Genomic DNA, 22,258 nt, shown 5'->3' on the forward strand with positions numbered 1-22,258 from the left:
TACTAGAGGTTGTACATTTAAGGTGAAAGAGGGAAAGTTCAAAGGAGAACAGTGGATGGCTGGAATGCTGTGCCAGGGTAGTGGTAAAGGCAAATACAATTAAGGCATTTATAAGGTTCTTAGACATGAATACGAGTATGCAGAGAACAGAGCGATATGAACCACATGCAGGCAGAAGAGACTCATTTAATAAGAGGTCATTTGCTGAATTAGTTCAGCACAATATTGCGTACTGAAAGGCCAGTTCCTCTGGTGTACCGTCAGATGTTCAAGGTAAACAGCAGGATTCAAATGACTAAACAGAGTTTCCATTATGTGCTAGGGAACTCATATGTTTCTTATGTCCCATTGTCTGCAGTAACTATGGGTGAGGTACAGAGCTATTTTTATATACATAAGCTCCTTACGAAGAACTTTCTCAGTGATGGTCCTGCTGAATGTGCTGCATAAGTTGCAGCTGATGGGTATGTGTCAGAGGTAGGGCAGACATTCCCCCTTACACTGATAAGATTGACTCTGATCTATAGACTTTGTTCTCCACTGTAGTATAGAGAATCATGTTTCTATTTTATCATTAATGAAGAGCAAAATATCAGCAGGCTAAGGTTTTTCCATGCAGGAGAAGACAAATACATAACTTTCTGCAGGATCTGCTCCAGTATGCATTGATGCTTGGGCAGCACAGATCAAGGATCATTTAAGATCGATGACACCCTGAAATCTTAGATTCTAGAATTGTGAACCACTAGGGTTATTGCTCACCCAATGTTCAAATCGTGGTTGATCTTTACAAGAAATTTCTCATTATCATGATGTATTTAGGAATAATAATTAATACTGCTCCTTGTATTTCTCTTGGGAGTTGATTTGTGGTGAAGATCTCTAGAGGACAAGAATCCACAATGTATTTCTGGAGAAGTACTTTGACCACTAGGAAAAGGCAATAAAGGAGAACCCTGGTAATAACTTCCCTTATAGCAGACAAAAGGGACATACTGTAGTTGGATTTGCCTCCTTTTGAGAAGATAGCTTCATAACAGAATCCTGAAGTATTTTAGTACATCCTTTTCTTCCCATACATTATGATTGAAGCTTTAGAACTTCAGCAGTGTCAACTTTACTTTTTATTGGCCTCTGTTGGTAAGGGACGAAGGCAAATAATTTTTAGAATGGAATGAAAGATATTCATGTTATGGACAAAGTCACAGTGAGGATTTCTTTGAAATGCTCTTTCCATCAGATGCTGATTGCTTTCCTTTGTAGATAAGTTCACTTTCATCTTGGATGTTTGAGCCATAAATGGCCTTGACAGTGCTGAAGAATCTGTACATATGATTATCGATGAGTTGATGTACTACTTGTGCTCTGGCCAAGCCCCACTATTTATTTTTCAGTCACAATATTTCTGTTGTACCTCAGGTTTGAGGTCCATTTAGAGTTGTTGTTTTTCTCTAGATGTTTAGTAGAATCCATTGTGTTTGCAATTAGTGTTTGGATCTCCAGGTTATTCTCATCAAACCAACCCTAATGGCCTCTGAGCACAAGTCTCTTCATACATATTAACTATTTGAGCAATCCAGATATTATGGGCTCTGCAGCTCCTTATGGGTTGAAGGCATTAGCTAAAGTACAATTTGAGTGTTTGTCACATGTTAGCATGTTAAGATCTTGTCTGTGAGTAAATATGAACTGCCATTTTGAGAAGCAATTTAAAAATTCACTCCTGATTATTCTTGACATAACTTGGCAGAGTTTTACTCATGAAAAAGTACTAGCAAGGAAGTAACCCCAACAAAAAAATAAGATCTATTTCCTTAGGATTGCTAAAGTACACAGAAATGAGCTCAAGATATTCTACTCTGGGATAATAGCACTATACAATTTCTTTTGAAGTTGGATGAACAATCTCCAGTTTATTATCTCTAAAAGGAACAAAATATTAGCTGTTAGTTTCAGAGCTGAAATGATGATCTCTACGCTGAAATTAAAGTTGAAAGTTCATTTTGAAGCAATGTTTAAACTTTGATGGGTGTATTTTAGCTTCAAGAACATAATGTTTGTAAGAAGGGAAGAATGATAGGCAAGGAATAATTATTATATTAGTTCACTTCAACATTGATGATATAAGCTGCATGAGATTGCTCACAGAGAGAGAACATCTTCCTTGTTATATCTTAAATTAGCTCAGCTTCTATTTCAAAGCATAGAATTCAAGTCCTGGACCTATCCAAATGAACAAAACACCTAGCTTCACAACTCATTATAAAAGTAATTGAGTTATACAGCATGGAAACCTGGCCCTCAGGCTCAATCTGTCATGTCAACCAAACTTCCTACCAAAGCCTTCATTTGGCCCATATACCCTCTAAAGTTCTCCTATCCATGTACCTGTTTAAATGCCTTTTAAATATTGTAAATGTACCCACTTTGAGCACTCGGCTTCTTGCAGCTCGTTTCAAATACTCAACATTGTCCATGTGAAAAAGTTTTTCGGAAGGTGCCTTTTAAATCTTTTCCCCTCACCTTACATCTATGCCTCCTAGCTTTAGATGCCTAACACTGGAAAAAGCCTTTGAGCATTCACCTTATCTATGTCCTTCATGATTTTATACACTTTGACATGCACAGCCTTCAGTCCCTCTTCTCCCTAGGGGAAAAAAGCCCCAGCCTGTCAAGCCCTTATAACTCAAGTCTTTTAGTCTCGGTAACAACCACGTGAACCAGAAATGCACATAATTGTCCAAGTGCAGTCTCACCAATGTCTTACACACTTGTAACATGAAATCTTAACTCTACTCAATATCCTAACTGTTGGAGACAAGTGTGCCAAATGATTTTTCACTACTTTGTCATCTATGTTGCTACTTTCAAGGAACAATGTACAGTATTTCATTATATACTTTTACTACCAGGTCTCTGTTTCACAGCATTCTCCAGGACTCTACTGTTTACTGTGCAAGTCCTGCCCACAATTAACTTACCAAAATGCAGTACTTTCAACTTGTCTGAGTAAATTCCATTTGCCATTTCTTGACCCACTTTCCCTGTTGAAATAGACCCTGTTGTAATCTTAGATAACCTTCTTTACTGTACACCATGTCTGTCACCACTTTTGGTGTCATCTACAAACTTTCTAAACATGCGAACAACTTTCTCATTCACACTGTTAATAATCATAAAAAAACAAAAGTTCTCCAGCATGGATCCCCCTGACACACTGCTGGTCACAGCCCTCCACTCTGAAAAAAAATCGTCCAGTATCATCTTCTGACACCGACCACCAAGTCAATTTTGTATCTAATTGGCTAGCTCACGCTGGATCCCATGTGATCTAACCTTCCAGACCCAGGCACGTGGGACTTTATTAAAGGCCTGGCTAAAAATCCATGTGAACAATGTCTACTACTGTGCCCTCATCCATTATCTTAGTCACTTCTTCAAATAAACTCAACCAAATTTCTAATACATGTTTTTCGATGCACAAAGCCACACTGATATCCTTAATCAATTCTTTACCTCTCCAAATGCTGATAATTCCTGTCTCTCAGAATTCCCTCCAGTAACTTTCCCACCAGTGATGTTAAGTTCAGTGGCCCACTGTTTTCCTGTTTATCCTTGCATCTCTTCTTAAACAAAGGCGTGACATTTGGCATCTTCTTTTCCAGAATCTCATCCATGGTTAATGATGAACCAAAGATCTTTGTCAGGGCCCATCGATTTCTTTCCTACTTTTCCACAACTCCCTAGGATACACTTGGACAGTCCTTGGATATTTATCTACATTTGTGCATTTAAGACTGCTATCACCTCCTCTTTTGTAATGTGGATATTTCAAGGCATCACTATTCTCTTACCTGAATCTCCTAGCTTCTATGACCTTCTCCACAGCAAGAAGAGACTTGAAATATTCATTTAAGACCTTGCCCATTTCTTGAGATTCCACCTATAGATGACCCCATTGATCTTTAAGGGGCCTTATCCTGTTGCTATTTAATCTTTTGCTCATAGTGTACTTATTGAATCTCTTAAGATGCTCCTTTGCCATATGTACCAAAGCTAATTCATGTTATTTTTTGCTGACAAGAGAATCTGCCGATGCTGGAAATCTTGAGAAGATGCTGGAGGAAGTCAGCAAGTCAGACAGCATCTATGGAGGGGAGTAAACAATCAATGTTTCAGGCATAGACTCTTCATCAGGACTGGAAAGGGATGGGACAAAAGCCAGAATTAGAAGGTGGGGGAGGGGAAGGAGTGCAAACTGGCAGGTGATAGATGAGACCAGGTGAGGGGGTAGGTGACTGGGTGGCAGAGGGGATGAGATAAGAAGCTGGGAGGGGATAGATGTAAGAGGTAAAGGTTGAAGAGGAGAAGACAGTGGACTATGGAAGAAAAGGAAGAAGGGGAGCCAGGGGGAGGAGATGGACAGGTGAGAAGAAGAGAAGGAGTGAATGGGTAACCATAATGAAGAATGAAAAAAGGAGGGAGGGGGAGAAATTACTTGTAGAGAAATTGATGTTCATAGTTTGGTTCATTGATGGTTGGAGGTTACTTGGACAGAATACGAGGTGTTGCTTCCACCAATCTGAGTATGGCCTCACCATGGCAGTTGAGGAGGTCATGGACAACATGTCAGAATAGCCACTTTTCTCACTCTCCAGACCTCTGCTATTCCTACCCACCTGGCTTCACCTATTACCTTCTAACTATACTCCATCCCCTCCCCCACCTTTTTATTCTGGCATCTTCCCCCTTCCTTTCCAGTCCTGAAGGAGGGTCTTGGCCCTAAATGTCAGCTGTTTATTACACTTTCATAAATGCTGCCTGAACTGCTGACTTCCTCCAGCATTTTGTGTGTGTTCTTCATCTCTCTAGCTAGAAGATACTGGAACCAAATTCCATTATCTAAGTCTCCCAACCTGCCAGACAAACCTCTCCAAATCAACCTTTGAAAGTTCCTGCCTAATGCCATCAAAATTAGCCCAGCTCAAAATTACAACTGGTCCATTTTTTCCATAACTGTTTTAAAACTGATAGAATTATGGTCACTGATCTTAAAGTGTCTCCCTATCAACACTTCAATCACTTGTCTTGCCTCATTTAGCAATAGGATATGCAGAATTGGCCTGTCTTTAACAGGAATTAATTAAATATGGTTAAAAAATTAATACATAAATTAATAATTTGATTAAGGCAGAATAGGGATGGACAAACCTGAACGCGGCATCTTTCATGCGATTCTGTTAAAATTTCCAAAAGTTCCACTTTTTCCTGCTCTAATGCAAGTATTTGCCCCTGCAATTCCTTCATCTCCATAGCTTTTTGACTGAATAACTCTTCATCTGTAGCCAAACTATCCTAAGGAAGGTAACAGCAATACTTACGCACAAAACAAATTTCATTTAAATGTTGTTTCCTAAAGAAATATTTAAAAGTTATTCAGGTAAATTCCCATTCAGAATTCAAAATATTTACCAACCCTTTATGGTATAATTATTGTTAATTTTACTTTAGAGAATATCATTAAATTTACACAGATCTCAAAGTAAATCAATGTGACTATAATTGCCTGTTTGGTTTAGTTATATTTATTAAATCACAGCAAACCATTTGCAGTCTCCAGGCACTGTTGACAAGTTCATAAAAATAGTTTTCAATGCCTCTTGTTTCAACAACTCCTCCCTCATTTTCTGAGAATTTTGGTTAATGCCATTTGTTTTATACTATAATAATTCTAAGACTATAGTCTTAATTACAGAATGTGTACTTATGACAAAACTCATTTTACTGTACCTGGCATTTCTTCAACTCCCTTTTCAATTGAAATATTGTAATATGATGAGAATCTTGTCCTCCACTTCCAACAACACCCTCGATACCACTTGTGTCAGTCAATTTATTTTGCAGTTCCTCTACCAGGTTGAACCACTCCTTCATTTTTTGTTGTTGGTTTGTTTTCAAATTGTTTGTATCTCTAACTTCTGACAGCAAGTATGAGGCTTCATCTATGCAATGTTTATAATGATAGCTTTCCTCTTGTAGGTGGGCCACCTGCTCTTCCAAAGAATGGATCCGTTTTTTGTCTTGACTTAACAAGTCTTGTGATGACTGGTTGGCCTGTATGAGTAGACTTGTCCGTTGATTCTGTAGTGCTTCCCTAAGTGTTTTAATTTCTAGTTCCATTTCATCTATGCGATCCCAGTCCGGGTCATAATTTACAATAGGTTTGTTTCTTATGTCTCTGGCTCTGTTAGCATACTTCAGAGTGTTAAGGGATTCATCAAAGGAGGATGAAGAAGGGCTAATGCAGGCAATCATTGCAGTTTTGGCATTCCCTCCAAGTGAGTCTTTAAGCAAACGCGTTATCTTAGTATCTCTATATGGAATGTGTATACTTTTTCTCTTTGGGTCTCCGAGGGCACTGATCACATTTCCAAGTGCCAAGAGACCACTGTTTATTTGAATTGATTCTTTAAATCGTTCACCAGTGTTCCCTGTTTTTGTAACTCTTTCAGAACCAGCAAGATCAACAAAGCAAAATTTGGAAGAGATCAACTGAAATGATATCTGTGATTCTTCTATAAGTCTGTCATTATGTTTATTTGATTCTGATTCATTTTTAGGCCGTTTTTGGTTGAGGTACATTGTGAAAATGGCATGTGATCGGCTGGAATGTTCATTCATCTGGGTGGTACCTGTGTGTCGGGCTGCATTTCCAGCCTCCAAAAGGCTTATCATTTCATCTGGTGTCTCAATTTCACACTCCTTGGCGCCAATGATTACTAGAATAAACAAGGGATACAGAAAGGAAAGTTCACTATATGTTAACAAGCCTTTCAATTGAAACATAAAACAATTTGGTTTCATGCTACTTTACATTGAGCATCCTTGTGCGTTAATTTTGTGGAGTAGTATGACAAAGCATTCAGTTTGTATTTTTACAAAGTTTCCATGGAAAACAGCAACAATGAAGGCATTCATGAAACTTAAATCTAACTTGATTCTATTTTCAAATGAATAGCATATTCTTCCCCCTAGATTTAAGAACGCCAAACTATGCAAAGGGATATGGATAAGTCAAAATCAAAAGAAGCTGCAGATGCTATAAACCTGAAATATACACAGAAAATGATGATAGCTCAGCAGGATCAGGCAGCAATTGTGGAAAGTGAAAGAGTTCCTGCTTCAAGTTGTTCTGACCAAGGATCTTCAAACCAAAACGTTAACTGTTTCTCTTTCCACAAATCCACCTGATCCAATGAGTGTTTCCAGCATTTTTTTGTTTCGCTATGTATAAGTCAGAGGACAGGAAAGGTAATGTGGAAAATATGAGGTTATGCACTTCATTACTAGCAGATTAGAAATACCATTATTTTTAAATAGTGAGAAAATGTTAACGTGCAGAAAGATTTTGATTTGATGGTGCATGAGACACAGAAAAATGCAGGTAGAACAAGTACCTTGGAAGGTAAAATTAAATAGATTTCTTTGGAAGGTGATTGTAGTACAAATTAAGTAGGTCTTGTTAATATCTTACACAACTATGGCAACACTGCAGTTGAAATATCATTTGAGTTTTGGAATGTACCGAATGAAAATAACCCATTTATTCTTCTCTTATTTTCTGTCCGGCCTAACTCAGCTTTTTAAAAAACTTTCTTTATATTTTTCACATCTCACAATAATTACAATGCCCACCTAGCACATTGGTCCCATGCTAAACTTCCTCCACTCTCCCTCAAACAACCCTGATTAATCAGGGCTGTAGCCCAACATTATCTGTCCAAAAAAATTCCATCCAATTACCACAAGTGCAAGCCTCATACTCACATCCTACTATGCTAGGCACATCACTTAAATATAAAAGGGAGAGCTCACAATATTCTTATCAATTCTTCCTACAAAGTTGGCACAAGATGCAACACCAGAAGCAGGATATACAAGAGATCAAAGAGTACTTTGATCTGTGTCATTACAGTAGAGGACAGAATGCTGGCTATAACTGGATTAGTTGTCGCAAAGCTAATTGAAAGTGAAGATGCATCCTACACATTCTTCTGATACAGATGCTGCAGGTGGTGATATCTCTCACTTGCACCATAGAGCCCACTCCTTGTGCCATTCTCCTTTCAAGAATCCACAGTTTGGTAATAACACAGGAAATTATATTAAAAATACTTAGTCATTCATTCTGAGCCTCAGATATTGACTATTTCACACATAGAGTTTTCAGCAGGAATCTGCAGGTACTAAGCCACTGGGCATGAGTGACCTGCAGGATGAAAGGGTACCCTAATGCCAGTTTATTAATTCTATCTTGTAGTGTGATTGATATTCTTTTGACGCTGTGGACTATAACTAATATAGTTAAAACTTACAGTTTATCATTAGTATTATAAACATACCCCTACATTTGTGCCCAGCAAGGGTTCAGTTACAGATTTTTTTGCTAATTTTAATCAATCAATTCTGGAATTTATAACCCAAAATGTGATGTGATAATATTTATTCTTTTAAACACAAGAAATTCTGGAGATTTTGAGCAACAGACATAAAATGCTGGAGGAACTCAGCAAGTCAGGTAGCATCTATGGAGAGGAATAAACGGCTGACATTTTGGGTCAAGACCCATCATTAGGAGTGGAAAGGAAAGGAAGGCCATAAACACAAGAAAGTCTGTAGATGCTGAAAATCCAAAGTAACACACACAAAATGCTGGAAGAACTCAGAACGTCAGGCAGTAACCTATGGAAAAGAATAAAGTCATTGTTTTGGGCTGAAGCCTTTCATCAGGACTTAAAAGGAAGGGGGAAGAAGCCAGAATAAGAAGCTTGTGGGGAAGGGAAGGAGTACAAACTAGAAGGTGATAGGTGGAAAAGGTAAAGGGCTGAAGTTCAAAGACATACCAGTTAATAGCTTAATTGGTCATTGCAAATTGTTTCAAGATTAGGGATTAGGCTAGTGTTAAATCAATGGGTTGCTAGGTGGCGCAGCTTGAAGGACCAAGAGGGCCTATCTCTAAATAGGAGCTGTATCTCTAAGCAAAAATAAATCACTAAATGAATATTTCACTGCTTGAATTAACCTCACAAGGAATGGAATTACCTGTGTTTCCTTTTTCATCTTCTCGAATATGAATGTCTTTGTTGGTGCTCTGTATCTCTAAAAGGTCCCGAAGCTCTTCTTTATACACTTCTATGTAGGATACTTTCACATTGAAGTCATTATTATGTTTTTCCGCAATATTTTGGAAGATCTCATTAATAGTACGTGGAATAATCCCTTTCAACTCATCAGAAATTGAAGCTTTAGGTCACAAAAAACAGAACTCTATTAAAATATCTAGCATGCTTTTATATCACAATTGTAATTGTAGTTTTATAAACTATAAATAACATAATAATCATGTTTTAGAAACTATAAATAACTTTATTGGTGCTGATTAAGTTAAGGTTAACATGCTGATGCAATAAATATACAGAATTGTTAAACTTTAGACATGCATTACAGAATATGCATTCTGAGAGTAAATCCACGATCTAACGTATGCAGGTGGGTATATTGAGAAACTGCATGTGCACAGTCCATGATTTACTTAAATGGAAAATCACAGATTGTGAACCTGTCATTTCCCAAATTCCTAAAATGCAAATTAAAAGAATCAGATTGGTGACAACAGAATATTATTTGGCTCATTGTGTCCTTGTTAATCAAAAGACAGTCACTCAGCCTTTTTTCACCTTTCAGTAGTTACTAATTAGCCCTAAAGGTATTGGCTATTTAAGTATACATCCAGAGATTTATCTGTGTCCACCACCCCTTCAAGCAATAAGTTCCAGACCCCTACCAGCCTCCAAGCTAAAATACTGTCTTTGTCTCCTGTCTTATCATTCTCAATTACTTTAAATGACCTTTTATCACCAATACTTACTTTCTATTTGCATGATTGAGGATGCCAAAATGTGTGTGTGTATTTTATACACACACACACACACACACACGTACGTACGTACTGGCAACAATTTCTTTTAAATGGCTGGCAGTGTGCCTTAAATTCTAAAATGAAAATGAATAGTATGTAGGATCTATTAAAACCATCCCTGCAATATAGAATAAAGTTCCAAATGAAAGTAACTCTTAAAATGCTTAACCCATCCATTATGAAAATGAAAATGCTATTATGGTAACATGATTGCAATATCTTTAAATTAATTTAACATAATGCAATCAAAATACGCATTTGGCAAGTGTTAATGATTCTATTAAAATCTCTAAACTTCTAATTGCCTTTGGTTACTTAATTTATTAATAAAATGAAAATCATAGTGGATTCCCAGCAACAGATACATATGTTTTTCAAAATTCCTTTATTTCCTTCTTCCCTGCAGAACTCACTAGACATGTGAAAGTCCAGTGTACAATGTCTTTCAACCATTTGGTCCTTGAACCAACCAGTTAAACCCTGATCACCACTGTTCAGCAAAGCTATAACCACTTTGACCATCTTGCACTAAAATGGATGTGTATTTTATTTTTCATTTAATTGTGTTTTCTTTTAAAAATTTGTATATAATTTATGATCAATTTACATTTTTATAGTGAATGCCACTTGTACGATGCCAAGTGCCTGCGAAGCTGCTGCAAGTCCGTTTTTAGCTCCTTGAACTTGTACATATTGTTACTTTCCAATACATGCACATTGTTATCTGTGTAGCTGTATATGATATATATTAACAAGTTGCAAGAGAGGACCAAGTGTAACATTATCTAAGTTTGCTGATGACACTAAATTGAGTAGAAAAACAAATTGTGCATAGGTTGTGGAGAGTCTGCAGAAATACATAGTGGGCAAGGATCTGGCAGATGGAGTACAATGCTGGTAAATGCAAGGTCATTCACGTTGGAAGCAAAAATAGAATATCAGAATATTACTTAAATGGTGAAAGGAAGCTTGAGAGGCTTATGTCATTAAATATATTTAAGGTACAGATAATTTTTTTTGTACAGTAGGGGAATTAGGATTATGGGGAAAACAGAAGAACATCATAAGAAATAGAAGCAGGAAGAGGCCATCCGGCACATTGAGCATGCTCTGCCATTCAATAAGATCATGGCTGATGTGGCCATGGACTCATCTCCACCTACCTGCCTTTTCCCGATTACCCTTAATTCCTCCACTATGCAAAAATCTATCCAACCTTGCCTTAAATATATTTACTGAGGTAGCCTCCACTGCTTCATTGGGCAGAGAATTCCACAGATTCACCACTCTTTGGAAAAACAGTTCCTCCTCATCTCCATCCTAAATTTACTTCCCCGAATTTAGAGGATATGTTTCCTAGTTCTAGTCTCACCTATCAGTGGAAACAACTTTCCAGCCTCTATCTTATTTATCCCTTTCATAATTTTATATGTTTGTATAGGATCTCCTCTCATCCTTCTATACTCTGCGAGTATAGTCCCAGATGACTCAATCTTTATAGTCTAACCCCCTCATTTCTGGAATCGACCTGGTTGATTCTCCGCACCGCCTCCATAGCCAGTATATCCTTCCTCAAGTAAGGAGACCAGAACTGCAAACAGTACTCCAGATAACTACAAACTGTACTCCAGATGCGGCCTCAACTATACGGTTGTAGCATAACCTCTTTGCTCTTAAAATTCAATCCCTCTAGCAATGAAGGCCAACATTCCATTTGCCTTCTTGATAGACTGCTGAACTTGCAAACCAACCTTTTGCGATTCATGCATATGCAATCCTATGTCCTTCTACACAGCAGCCTGCAGAAATCTTTTACCATTTAAATAATAATCTGATCTTCAATTTTACTTTCCAAAGTAAATGACCTTGCATTTACCAACATTGTACTCCATCTGCCAAACCCTCGAACACTCCATTAAACTTTTTATATCTCTCTGCAGACTCTACGTATCCTCTGCACAATTTGCTTTTCCACTCAATTTAGTGTCATCGGCAAACTTAGATACACTACAATATTTCAACAATGAGATAGGTCGGGAACTTACCAGCGCATTCCTTTATTTCATTAGTTATCCATGACTGGCTCTCCTCATCCTTACTATCCTTGCTTTTAACTGGAATAGACTTTTGTTAAACACCATGAAAAACCTTTCTGAAAGTCTTCCACTGTTCCTGAATCATCCCATAATATAGCCTGTGTTCCCAGTCTATGCCCTATCCAATTCCTCCCTCATCCTGTTGTAATCTCCCTTGTTTAGTAATAAAACACTGGTTTTAGATCGAACTATTGCACCCTCCATTTGTATGAGAAACTCAGTCATGCTGTGATCACACTTTCTAAGAGGATCCTTAACTACAAGATTGCTCATTTTACCTGTCTTATTGCACAGGACCAGATCCAAGATGGCACGTTCCCTTGTAGGTTCAGTAACATGCTATTCTAGAAAGCTATCACATATACACTCTATGAAGTCTTCCTCAAGACTGCTTTGACCAACTTGATTCACCCAATCTATGTGCAGCTTAAAGTCCCCACAATAACTGCTGTTCCATTCTTTAATGCCTCAGATATTTCTCAGTTTATCGCCTGTGCCATTGTAATGTTATTATTCGGAGGCCTATAGACCACTCCCACCAGTGATTTTTTTTCCTTTTCTATTCCTAATCTCTACCCAGATGGATTCAACATTCTGCTGCTTAGACCTTATATTGTTTCTCACTATCACCCTGATCTCATCCTTAATTAAGAGCACTACCCCACCTCCCTTACCTTCTTACCTATCCTTCCATTATACCTGATATCCTTGGATATTTAATTCCCAATCCTCTCCACCCAGCAATTATGTTTCTGTAATGGACACTAAATTATATCTCTTTACACTGGTTTGTGCCACAAGTTCACTGACTTTGTTATGAATACTACAGGCATTAATTTAAAGTGCTCTTATACTCATTGTGCCTTTAGAATCTAGTAACCTTTGTCTCTTATGCACTTGACCTTTCTCTACTCCATCCTTACTTTTCTCTTTTTTAACTTTTGCTTTTGATTTATCTTTATCTACTATTTTCTCTTTTACTTTAACCATACTTCTCCAATCTGTTGAACCCACCCTCCTGCTATTTAGTTTAAAGCCCTATCCACTACCTTAGTTACGTGATTCACCAGGATCCAGGTCCCCTCATGGTTCAGATGGAGCCTGTACCAATGGAACAGCTCCCTCCTTCCCCAAAACTGGTCCCAGTTTTCATGAATTTAAACCCACTTCTCCCACACCAATCCTTGAGACACACATTTAACTTTCTAATCTTCTTAGCTCTGTGCCAATTTGCACGTGACTCAAGATAGTAATCCAGAGATTACCACCTTTTTGGTTCTGCTTTTTAAATTTAGTCCCTAGCTGCTCAAATTCCCTCATCAGAACCTCTTTCTTTGCTCTACCTACATTGTTGATACCCACATGGACCACAACAACTAAATCTTTCCCCTCCCACTGCAGGTCAGATAAGATGTCCTGAGCCTGGGCACCAGACAGGTAATACAGCATTCAGGACACTCTATACCTGCGACAGAGAAATCTGTCTATTCCCCTAACTATATTATCCCAATTATCGCTACATTTCTCTTCTCTTCCCCCCTCCTGAATGGCTCTCTGAATCACAGTGCCCTAGTTAGGTTGCTCATCCTTCCTACAGTCCCCACTCTCATCCACACAGGGAGCAAGAATCTCAGATCTGATGGACAAGCTCAAGGGCTGAGGCTCCTCCAGCACTGTCTCGTGGATCCCACTACCTGCCTCACTCACAGCCACACCCTCTTGTTCCTCAGCACAGACTGAATTTGAGACAGCTAATCTAATGGGTATCCTGAAACAAGAGCATCTAGGTATCTCTCTCCTTCTCTGGTGCGTCACAGCGTTTGAAGCTCAGATTCCAGTTCATCAACTTTGAGCCCGAGTCTCTCGAGCAGCCAACACTTGCTGCAGATGTGGTCACCAGGAACCACAATGGGGTCCACTAGCTGCCACAACATGCTACTACAGCACGTCACCTGATCCTGCATCTTCCTTCATTTAATGAGTTGTAGTTTGGCGACTTTTTATTCTACCAGTACAAGTTTTGCTTGTTACTCAACTGTGCTTTCACACTGAAGCCTGTTGAGCCTCTTGAGCCAAAGTCAGTAAACTCTGCTCTCTCTGCCAGTAAACTCTACTGTGAAGTGACTTTTAGTCCTGCCTTGTTAGGCCTACAACAACTTCGCAACTATTCTAATTATTAGTTCAATTTTTTCTTTGAAAAACATACTAATCGCCTCTATTACTGCTAGTGCTAGTGAACTGCTTGTGCAAAGGTGGAAAAACTAGCTGCCCAAAATAAAGCATAGACCAGACAAATATTCCTTTGTGTCCCCTGTAAAGCGACCAAACACAAGTTAGAAACATAGAAAACCTACAGCACAATACAGGCCCTTCGGCCCACAAAGTTGTGCCAAACATGTCCCTACCTTAGAAATTACAAGGCTTACCTATATTTTACTAAGCACCATGTACCTATCTCAAAGCTTCTTAAAAGACCCTATTGTATCTGCCTCCACCACCTTTGCCAGCAGCCCATTCCACGCATTCACCACTCTCTGAGTAAAAAACATACCCCTGACATCTCCTCTGCATCTACTCCCCAGCACCTTAAACTTGTGTCCTCTTGTGGCAACCATTTCAGCCCTGAGAAAAAGCCTCTGACTATCCACACGATCAATGCCTCCCATCATCTTATACACCTCTATCAGGTCATCTCTCATCCTCCTTCGCTCCAAGGAGAAAAGACCGAGTTCACTCAACCTATTCTCATAAGGCATGCTCCCCAATCCAGGCAAGATCCTTGTAAATCTCCACTGCACCCTTTCTATGGCTTCCACATCCTTCCTGTAGTAAGGTGACCAGAGCTGAGCACAGTAGTCCAAGTGGGGTCTGACCAGTATCCTATATAGCTGCAACATTACCTCTTGGCTCCTAAATTCAATTCCACGATTGATGAAGGTAGATACACCATACACCTTCTTAACCACAGAGTCAACCTGCGCAGCTGCTTTGAGCGTCCTATGAACTCGAACTCCAAGATTCCTCTAACCCTCTACACTGCCAAGAGTCTTACATTAATACTATATTCTGCCATCATATTTGACCTACCAAAATGAACCACCTCACACTTATCTGGGTCGAACTCCATCTGCCACTTCTCAGCCCAGTTTTGCATCCTATCAATATCCTGCTGTAACCTCTGATAGCCCTCCACACTATCCATAACACTCCCAACCTTTGTGTCATCAGCAAACTTACTAACCCATCCCTCCACTTCCTCATCCAGGTCATTTATAAAAATCATGAAGAGTAAGGGTCCCAGAACAGATCCCTGAGGCACGCCACTGGTCAACGACCTCCATGCAGAATATGGCCCTTCTATAACCACTCTTTGCCTTCTGTGGGCAAGCCATTTCTGGATCCACAAAGCGATGTCCCCTTGGATCCCATGCCTCCTTACTTTCTCAATAAGCCTTGCATGGGTTACCTTATCAAATGCCTTGCTGAAATCCATATACACTACATCTACTGCTCTTCCTTCATCAATGTGTTTAGTCACATCCTCAAAAAATTCATTAAGACTTGTAAGGCTCGACCTGCCCTCTACAAAGCCATGCTGACTACTTCTAATCATATTATACCTCTCCAAGTGTTCATAAATCCTGCCTCTCAGGATCTTTTCCATCAACTTACCAACCACTACTGGTCTATAATTTCCTGGGCTATCTCTACTCCTTTTCTTGAATAAAGGAACAATATCTGCAACCCTCCAATCCTCGGGAACCTCTCCCGTCCCCATTGATGATGCAAGGATCATTGCCAGAGGCTCAGCAATCTCCTCCCTCACCTCCCACAGTAGCCTGGGGTACATTTCATCGGACCCCAGCGACTTATCCAACTTGATGTTTTCCAAAAGCTCCAGTACATCCTCTTTCTCAATATCTACATGCTCAAGCTTTTCAGTCTGCTGCGAGTCATCACTACAATCACTAAGATCCTTTTCCATAGTGAATACTGAAGTAAGTTATTCATTAAGTACCTCTGCTATTTCCTTCGGTTCCATACACACTTTCCCACAGTCGCATTTAATAGGTCCTATTCTTTCACGTCTTATCCTCTTGCTCTTCGCATACTTATAGAATGCTTTGGGGTTTTCCTTAATTCTGCCTGCCAAGGCTTTCTCATGGCCCCTTCTGGCACTCCTAATTTCCTTCTTAAGCTCCTTCCTAGTAGCCTTATAATCTACTAGATCTCTGACATTACCTAGCTCTCTGAAGCTTTTGTGAGCTTTTCTTTTTTTCTTGCCTAGATTTATTATAGCCTTTGTACACCATGGAGTCTGTGCCCTACCATAACTTCCCTGTCTCATTGGAATATACCTATACAGAGCTCCACACAAATATGCCCTGAATATTTGCTACATTTCTTCCATACTTTTATAAGCAGCTGTGACATAGCTAAGTGGAGGTGAGTCCATAGTCAGATCAGCCATAATCTTATTGAATGATGAAGCAGGTTTGATGACCCAGATGGTGTACTCTTGTTCCTATTTCTGATGTTCTTATGATTATAGACTTAATTTTGACTAATGTTTCTCCATCATCATAGATCTGTAAAGGACATACATTAACAATCTCATCTCTAAGGAAGCTCCTGAATGTTAATTATTCATGCAGTTGGCTGCAGTGACAAAACTATGAACGTGAAGATTTAACATTTGGTTTAACCGCACTTGTATTTCATTAGCTTGTGCTAACTCTAATCATGACATACAGTACATTAGCATCAGGCTAATGTTTAAGTGTATAGAGTACTTCAAGTTAATGTAATTTAACAGAACAGCAACACACACAAAATGCTGGTGGAACGCAGTAGGCCAGGTAGCATCTATATGAAGAAGTACAATCAACGTTTCAGGCCAAGACCCTTCGTCAGGACTAACTGAAAGAAAAGGTAGTAAGAGATTTGAAAGTGGGAGGGGGAGGGGGAAATCCGAAATGATAGGAGAAGACAGGAGGGGGAAGAGCTGGAAAGTTGATTGGCAAAAGGGATACACAGCTGGAGAAGGGAAAGGATCATAGGACGGGAGGCCTAGGGAGAAAGAAAGGGGGAGCACCAGAGGGAGATGGAGAACAAGCAAGGAGTGATTGTGAGAGGGGCAGAGAGAGGGAAAAAAAAAGAAAAGGAAAAAAAGGAGAGAAAAGGGGGGAATAATAAATAAATAAGGGATGGGGTAAGAAGGGGAGGAGAGGCATTAACGGAAGTTAGAGAAATCAATGTTCATGCCATCAGGTTGGAGGCTACCCAGACGGAATATAAGGTGTTGTTCCTCCAACCTGAGTGTGGCTTCATCTTGACAGTAGAGGCCATGGATAGACATATCAGAATGGAAATGGGATGTAGAATTAAAATGTGTGGCCACTGGGAGATCCTGCTTTCTCTGGCGGACAGAGCGTAGGTGTTCAGCGAAACAGTCTTCCAGTCGGCGTCGGGTCTCACCAATATATAGAAGGCTGCACCAGGAGCACTGGACACAATATGTCACACCAGCCGATTCACAGGTGAATTGCATGAACATTGATTTCTCTAACTTCTGTTAATGCCCCTCCTCCTCTTCTTACCCCATCCCTTATTTATTTATTATTCCCCCCCTTTCTCTTCTTTTTTTTCCTCTCTCTGCCCCTCTCACAATCACTCCTTGCCTGTTCTCCATCTCCCTCTGGTGTTCCTCTCCCCCTTTCTTTCTCTTATGCCATGATCCTTTCCCTTCTCCAGCTGTGTATCCCTTTTGCCAATCAACTTTCCAGCTCTTCCCCCTCCTGTCTTCTCCTATCATTTCAGATTTCTCCCACCCCCTCCCATTTTCAAATCACTATAATTTCTTTCAGTTAGTCCTGACGAAGGGTCTTGGCCCGAAACGTCGACAGTCCTTCTTCCTTTAGATGCTGCCTGACCTGCTGCGTTCCACCAGCATTTTGTGTGTGTTGCTTGGATTTCCAGCATCTACAGATTTCCTCATGTTTGCGTTAATATAACAGCACATTGGTTTATGCTATTTATGATAGACAAAAGGAAAGATTTGTTAAAAGACTTACCCACATGTCCACCTCCAATGGTGTATGTTTTTCCAGATCCTGTTTGTCCATAAGCAAATACAGTGGCATTGTAACCTTCGATTGCTGATGTCACTAAAGGCTTTACACAAGCTGAGTATACATCTTCTTGTGATGATTTTTGACCAAATACAAGATCAAATGTAAAAGCACGATCTTTCCCAATTACAACCTGTTGTGTGTTTGGAACAACTCGAACACAAACTTGATGGTTGTGAAGGATCTCCTTTGGAAGGAGAGGCCGAATCCTCACAGCAACTTTCACTGCAACCTCTTCCATTGTAATGTTTGGAAATTTTGTTGTTTAAAACAACTCTTTTACTTCTATGCAAGAATTTTGAAGGTTATTTTTCTTCAACGTTCGGATATGTGTAGACTTAAAAGAAAAAAGTATGCATGTTAAAACCTTATGAATGTGATCGATTAGTTAACTGGACTACAAAAATGAACAAACAACAAAAATAACAGTTACATTTTTAGATTTTAAAAAAGGATGGATCGTGTAGGGAGCTGAAAGAGTGTATTTTCTAAAAGCCTTTGAAGAAGTATCACACAAGAAACTAATAGGGCAAAGACTCTTGCACAGTACTGTAGTAATTTAATGTATTGCACTGTAATGCTGCCACATATGTGAGTGATGATAAACCTGATTTTGATATGGGTCTCTTGTGGACTGAGAGTGGGAAGGGGACAGGGAGACGGTAATCATGGTTGGGAAAGGGTGGGAGGGAGATGGGAGGGAGTAGGAACCACCAGAGAGACATTCTATAATCACTAATAAACCAATTGTTTGGAATCAAATGACCTTGCCTGATGTCTCTGCACCTATATCACGTGGATCTCTGCATGTGTATCTGCACCTATGCCACCCCCAGCCCTGGCACTCCTCTGCCAAATGTCCCACACCCCTCCCAAAGTGCTCCACCCTCCCCATTCCCAACATCCTTATGCTCTCACCAGATTTACAAACTCACTCTCTGCTCCACATTGATAAATACAGTACCATGCAAAAGTCTTAGGCACCCTAGCTATATATTCTGTATGCATGTGCCTAAGACTTTTGCACAATACTGTAAATAATTGCTAAATGTATTTGGCATCATGCACATAAAAGCTAGTGTGTGATAGGTGGAGACAGACAAGAACAAAAAAATGACAAAGAGCAGATGGAGCCAGATGAGAGAAGGGGAGAGAGAAAATAAAGAGGCTGTAAGATGATAACAGGAATTAGTTAAAGGAGAGATAATGGACAGATAGAAGCAGATGGGGGAAGGAATGAGGAGGGTAGGCCAGAGAAAAAGAAACCAGGGTGGACAGGTGTGTGGATGATCGGCAGATGGAAATAGGACAGGATTACAAGGAGAGAACCTAGATGAAGCAATGAGAGTAGGAAAGGAAAATGAAGGAGTGGGCTACATGAAACTGGAAAATGTTCAGACCATTGGGTTGTAGGCTACCCAAGTGGAATATGAGATTCTGTTCTTCAGTTGGTGTTTGGCTTCACTAAGACCATAGAAAAGGCCATAGTCAGACAGGATGGTTTGGGAATGAGAAGAGGAATTGAAATGACATGCAATCGGAAACTCAAGATGATAGTATTTGTTGACAAATATTGGTGATATACAAAATGGTCTCCTAGTCTATGCTTGGTGTTGCCAAGCCTGAATACCTACCTCACATGGAAGAGTTGTTTAGCTCTCTGGATAGTGGTGAGGGAAGTGGCATAGAGCAAGTGTTGCTCCTCCTATGGTTGCAGGAAAAAGTGACAGATACAATCTCAAAAAGTTGAAATAGATATGTCAAAAATCAATGTTGAATCAGATTCAGATCAATTCACTATACAAACTTTTTTAGCCCACCATATCCATGCTGACTATCAGATACACATCTATGATAATTCTGTTTTCCAGCACTTACCCCATATCCTTATGTGACTTTGTGATTCAAAGTGCTCATCCAGATACTCTTTCAATATTGTATGAGTATCTACCTCCATCATTTCCTCAGGCAATGCACAACATACTTCAACTAAACTTTGAGAGAAAAAAATCTTCCTGCCGTAAAACTATGCCCTTTGGCTTTAGACACCGCTGCTATGAGGCAAAGTTTTACCTTATTAATGTCTACCTTATTAATGCCCCTCACAATTTTATAGTGTCATAGAGACATACAACATGAAAACAGGCTTTTTAGCCATCCAAGTCTGTGTCAACCATCAACAGCACTAATCCTACATTAATCCCATTTTTTTATTCTCTTCTTCACTCAGGTCCCTTTAAACTTGCTGTACTCGAAGGAAAACAAATCTAGCCTATCCAGTCCCTCCTTAAGATGAAACACTCCATTCCAGACAATATCCTGGTCAACGACCTCTGCACCCTTTCCAATGTAATCACTTTCTTCCTATAGTGTGGCAGCCACAACTGCACAGAGTCCTTCAGCTGTGGCCTAAATACTGTTTTATATTCTGTGCACTAGCTATTGAAGGTATGTATCTTTTGGCCTTATCCATGTTCTGCCCCCTTCAAAGCCTCTTGGGCTTTACTCTAAGGTCTCAATGTTCCTCAGTTCTCCCTGGAATCCAAGCATTTATCTTTACATGTCCTAATTATACAAATGCGCCTAAAATGCCTCACACTTACCAGAAATAAGATCTTTCTGCTTTTTTTTCACCAATCTGACCAAGTCACCAATATCATTCTGTACACTAACATTACCTCTTCACTATACAACATCACAGTCAATTTTTGTATCTCCTGTGAATATACTGATTATGCCTTCTCCATTTTCATCCAAATTATTAATGCACATTACAATCACTAAGGACGCGAGCACCAATCACTATTGTCATTGTTTTTAATTTTGCCTTTTTATCATGTTTGCTGCTGGCTATAATTGGTGATAAGACTCACATGTTTGTATATTCCGTACCAAGCTGATACTGATTAACATTTTGTGATTTCACTAACTACACGGCTAGAGTCATTTCTCCTTAACTTTCTAAAGCTCCTCCTCACCAGAGTTCTCTCCCCCTACCTCCACTCGTCAATTAATTTAAATATTTTTCTACAACCTTAGTTTGATTCATTAGGCTCTAGGTCCCAGTCTGACACATGAAGCCTGTCCCAATGGAAGTGCTTCTTCTTTCCCCTGAACTGAAGCAATTGCACTGTTAATTGAAATCAATTTCTTTCACATCAGTCTTTCTCCTAACAAGGCAGATTTCCATCTGGCCGAGGATTTCAATCCTGAAAGTATTAACTTTATGGTTCTTTTAATCTGATACTCTTTCAGCCGATCCCTTTTCTTTGTCCTATCTACATCATTGGCTCCAGTGAAGATGACAACTTGATTTTCCTCTGTCAAACCAAATTTCTGTCCAGACTTAAGGAGACATCTTTAACTCTGGGGTGCAACATAGCCTTTAGGTCACATGTTCGCACATCCACAGAACAGTACCCAGTTTTTTAACAACGCTATTCACTTGAAAATTCCCTTCCACTCCCAATATTTGAAGGACACTTGTACACAATTTTGTGTTCAGTTCCTTCATGGACAGATCCCGGTTCTAAGGCATCTCCAAACTTATCTTTTATAAAGGAATAGTCGATATTTCAGGAACCTTGTATCAGAACTCAATCCATGTTATGCGATTCTAAATCCAAAGTAAACTACTAAACTCCCCATACTCTAGCCTCCGTCTCTGCCTTACAACATCCTCACTCTAGCAACAGAGCGGCGATAATCTCCCAATTGTTGCCGACACCAGGAGCGTTTCTGGAATCACTGGACCGAGCCTCGGGATTGCGGTCACTTATAGTCAAATAGCCACCGGTAGCCGGGCCAGGGCAGTTCTTTACCGCAATGCTTCGGCCGGAGCCCCTCGTTTCGCTTTATCGTTGAGTTGCTGCTGAGACATTTCACTTAGCTATTCGCCAAGGAGTTGCTCCGTGTCCCGGGCTTACCTGCCGCCCGGCTCCATTAAGCCGAGCCTCCGCCGCCGGCTTTCTGTTTACCGCTGTCGCCTAGCAACGCGGCTCGAGCTCAGCGCGGTCGCCCGCTCTGCGGCGGGAGCGGTGCGCGGACCGGAA

The 22,258-nt window shown here is 39.8% G+C and overlaps 1 protein-coding gene across 3 annotated transcripts in view; it reads right to left on the reverse strand.

Moving 5' to 3' along the window:
* LOC132394089 (kinesin-like protein KIF27) overlaps positions 1–22,248 on the reverse strand; it is a 56,305-nt gene extending 34,057 nt beyond the window's left edge. The window contains exons 1-6 of one of the 3 annotated variants that reach the window (XM_059969803.1): positions 22,133–22,248; positions 19,841–19,911; positions 18,150–18,543; positions 9,103–9,303; positions 5,791–6,779; positions 5,212–5,355 (exon numbers count right to left, since the gene is read on the reverse strand). In XM_059969803.1, the coding sequence (XP_059825786.1) occupies positions 5,212–5,355; positions 5,791–6,779; positions 9,103–9,303; positions 18,150–18,447 (1,632 nt within the window). In that variant the 5' untranslated portion in view covers positions 18,448–18,543; positions 19,841–19,911; positions 22,133–22,248. Of the gene's footprint in view, positions 1–5,211; positions 5,356–5,790; positions 6,780–9,102; positions 9,304–18,149; positions 18,544–19,840; positions 19,912–22,027 lie in introns of all 3 variants that reach the window. The other 2 variants (XM_059969804.1, XM_059969805.1) reach the window with 2 other exon arrangements.
* Positions 22,249–22,258: the final 10 nt, after the last annotated feature.

Source organism: Hypanus sabinus, chromosome 5 (assembly GCF_030144855.1).
Source record: "Hypanus sabinus isolate sHypSab1 chromosome 5, sHypSab1.hap1, whole genome shotgun sequence".
Classification (NCBI taxonomy): Eukaryota; Metazoa; Chordata; class Chondrichthyes; order Myliobatiformes; family Dasyatidae; genus Hypanus; species Hypanus sabinus.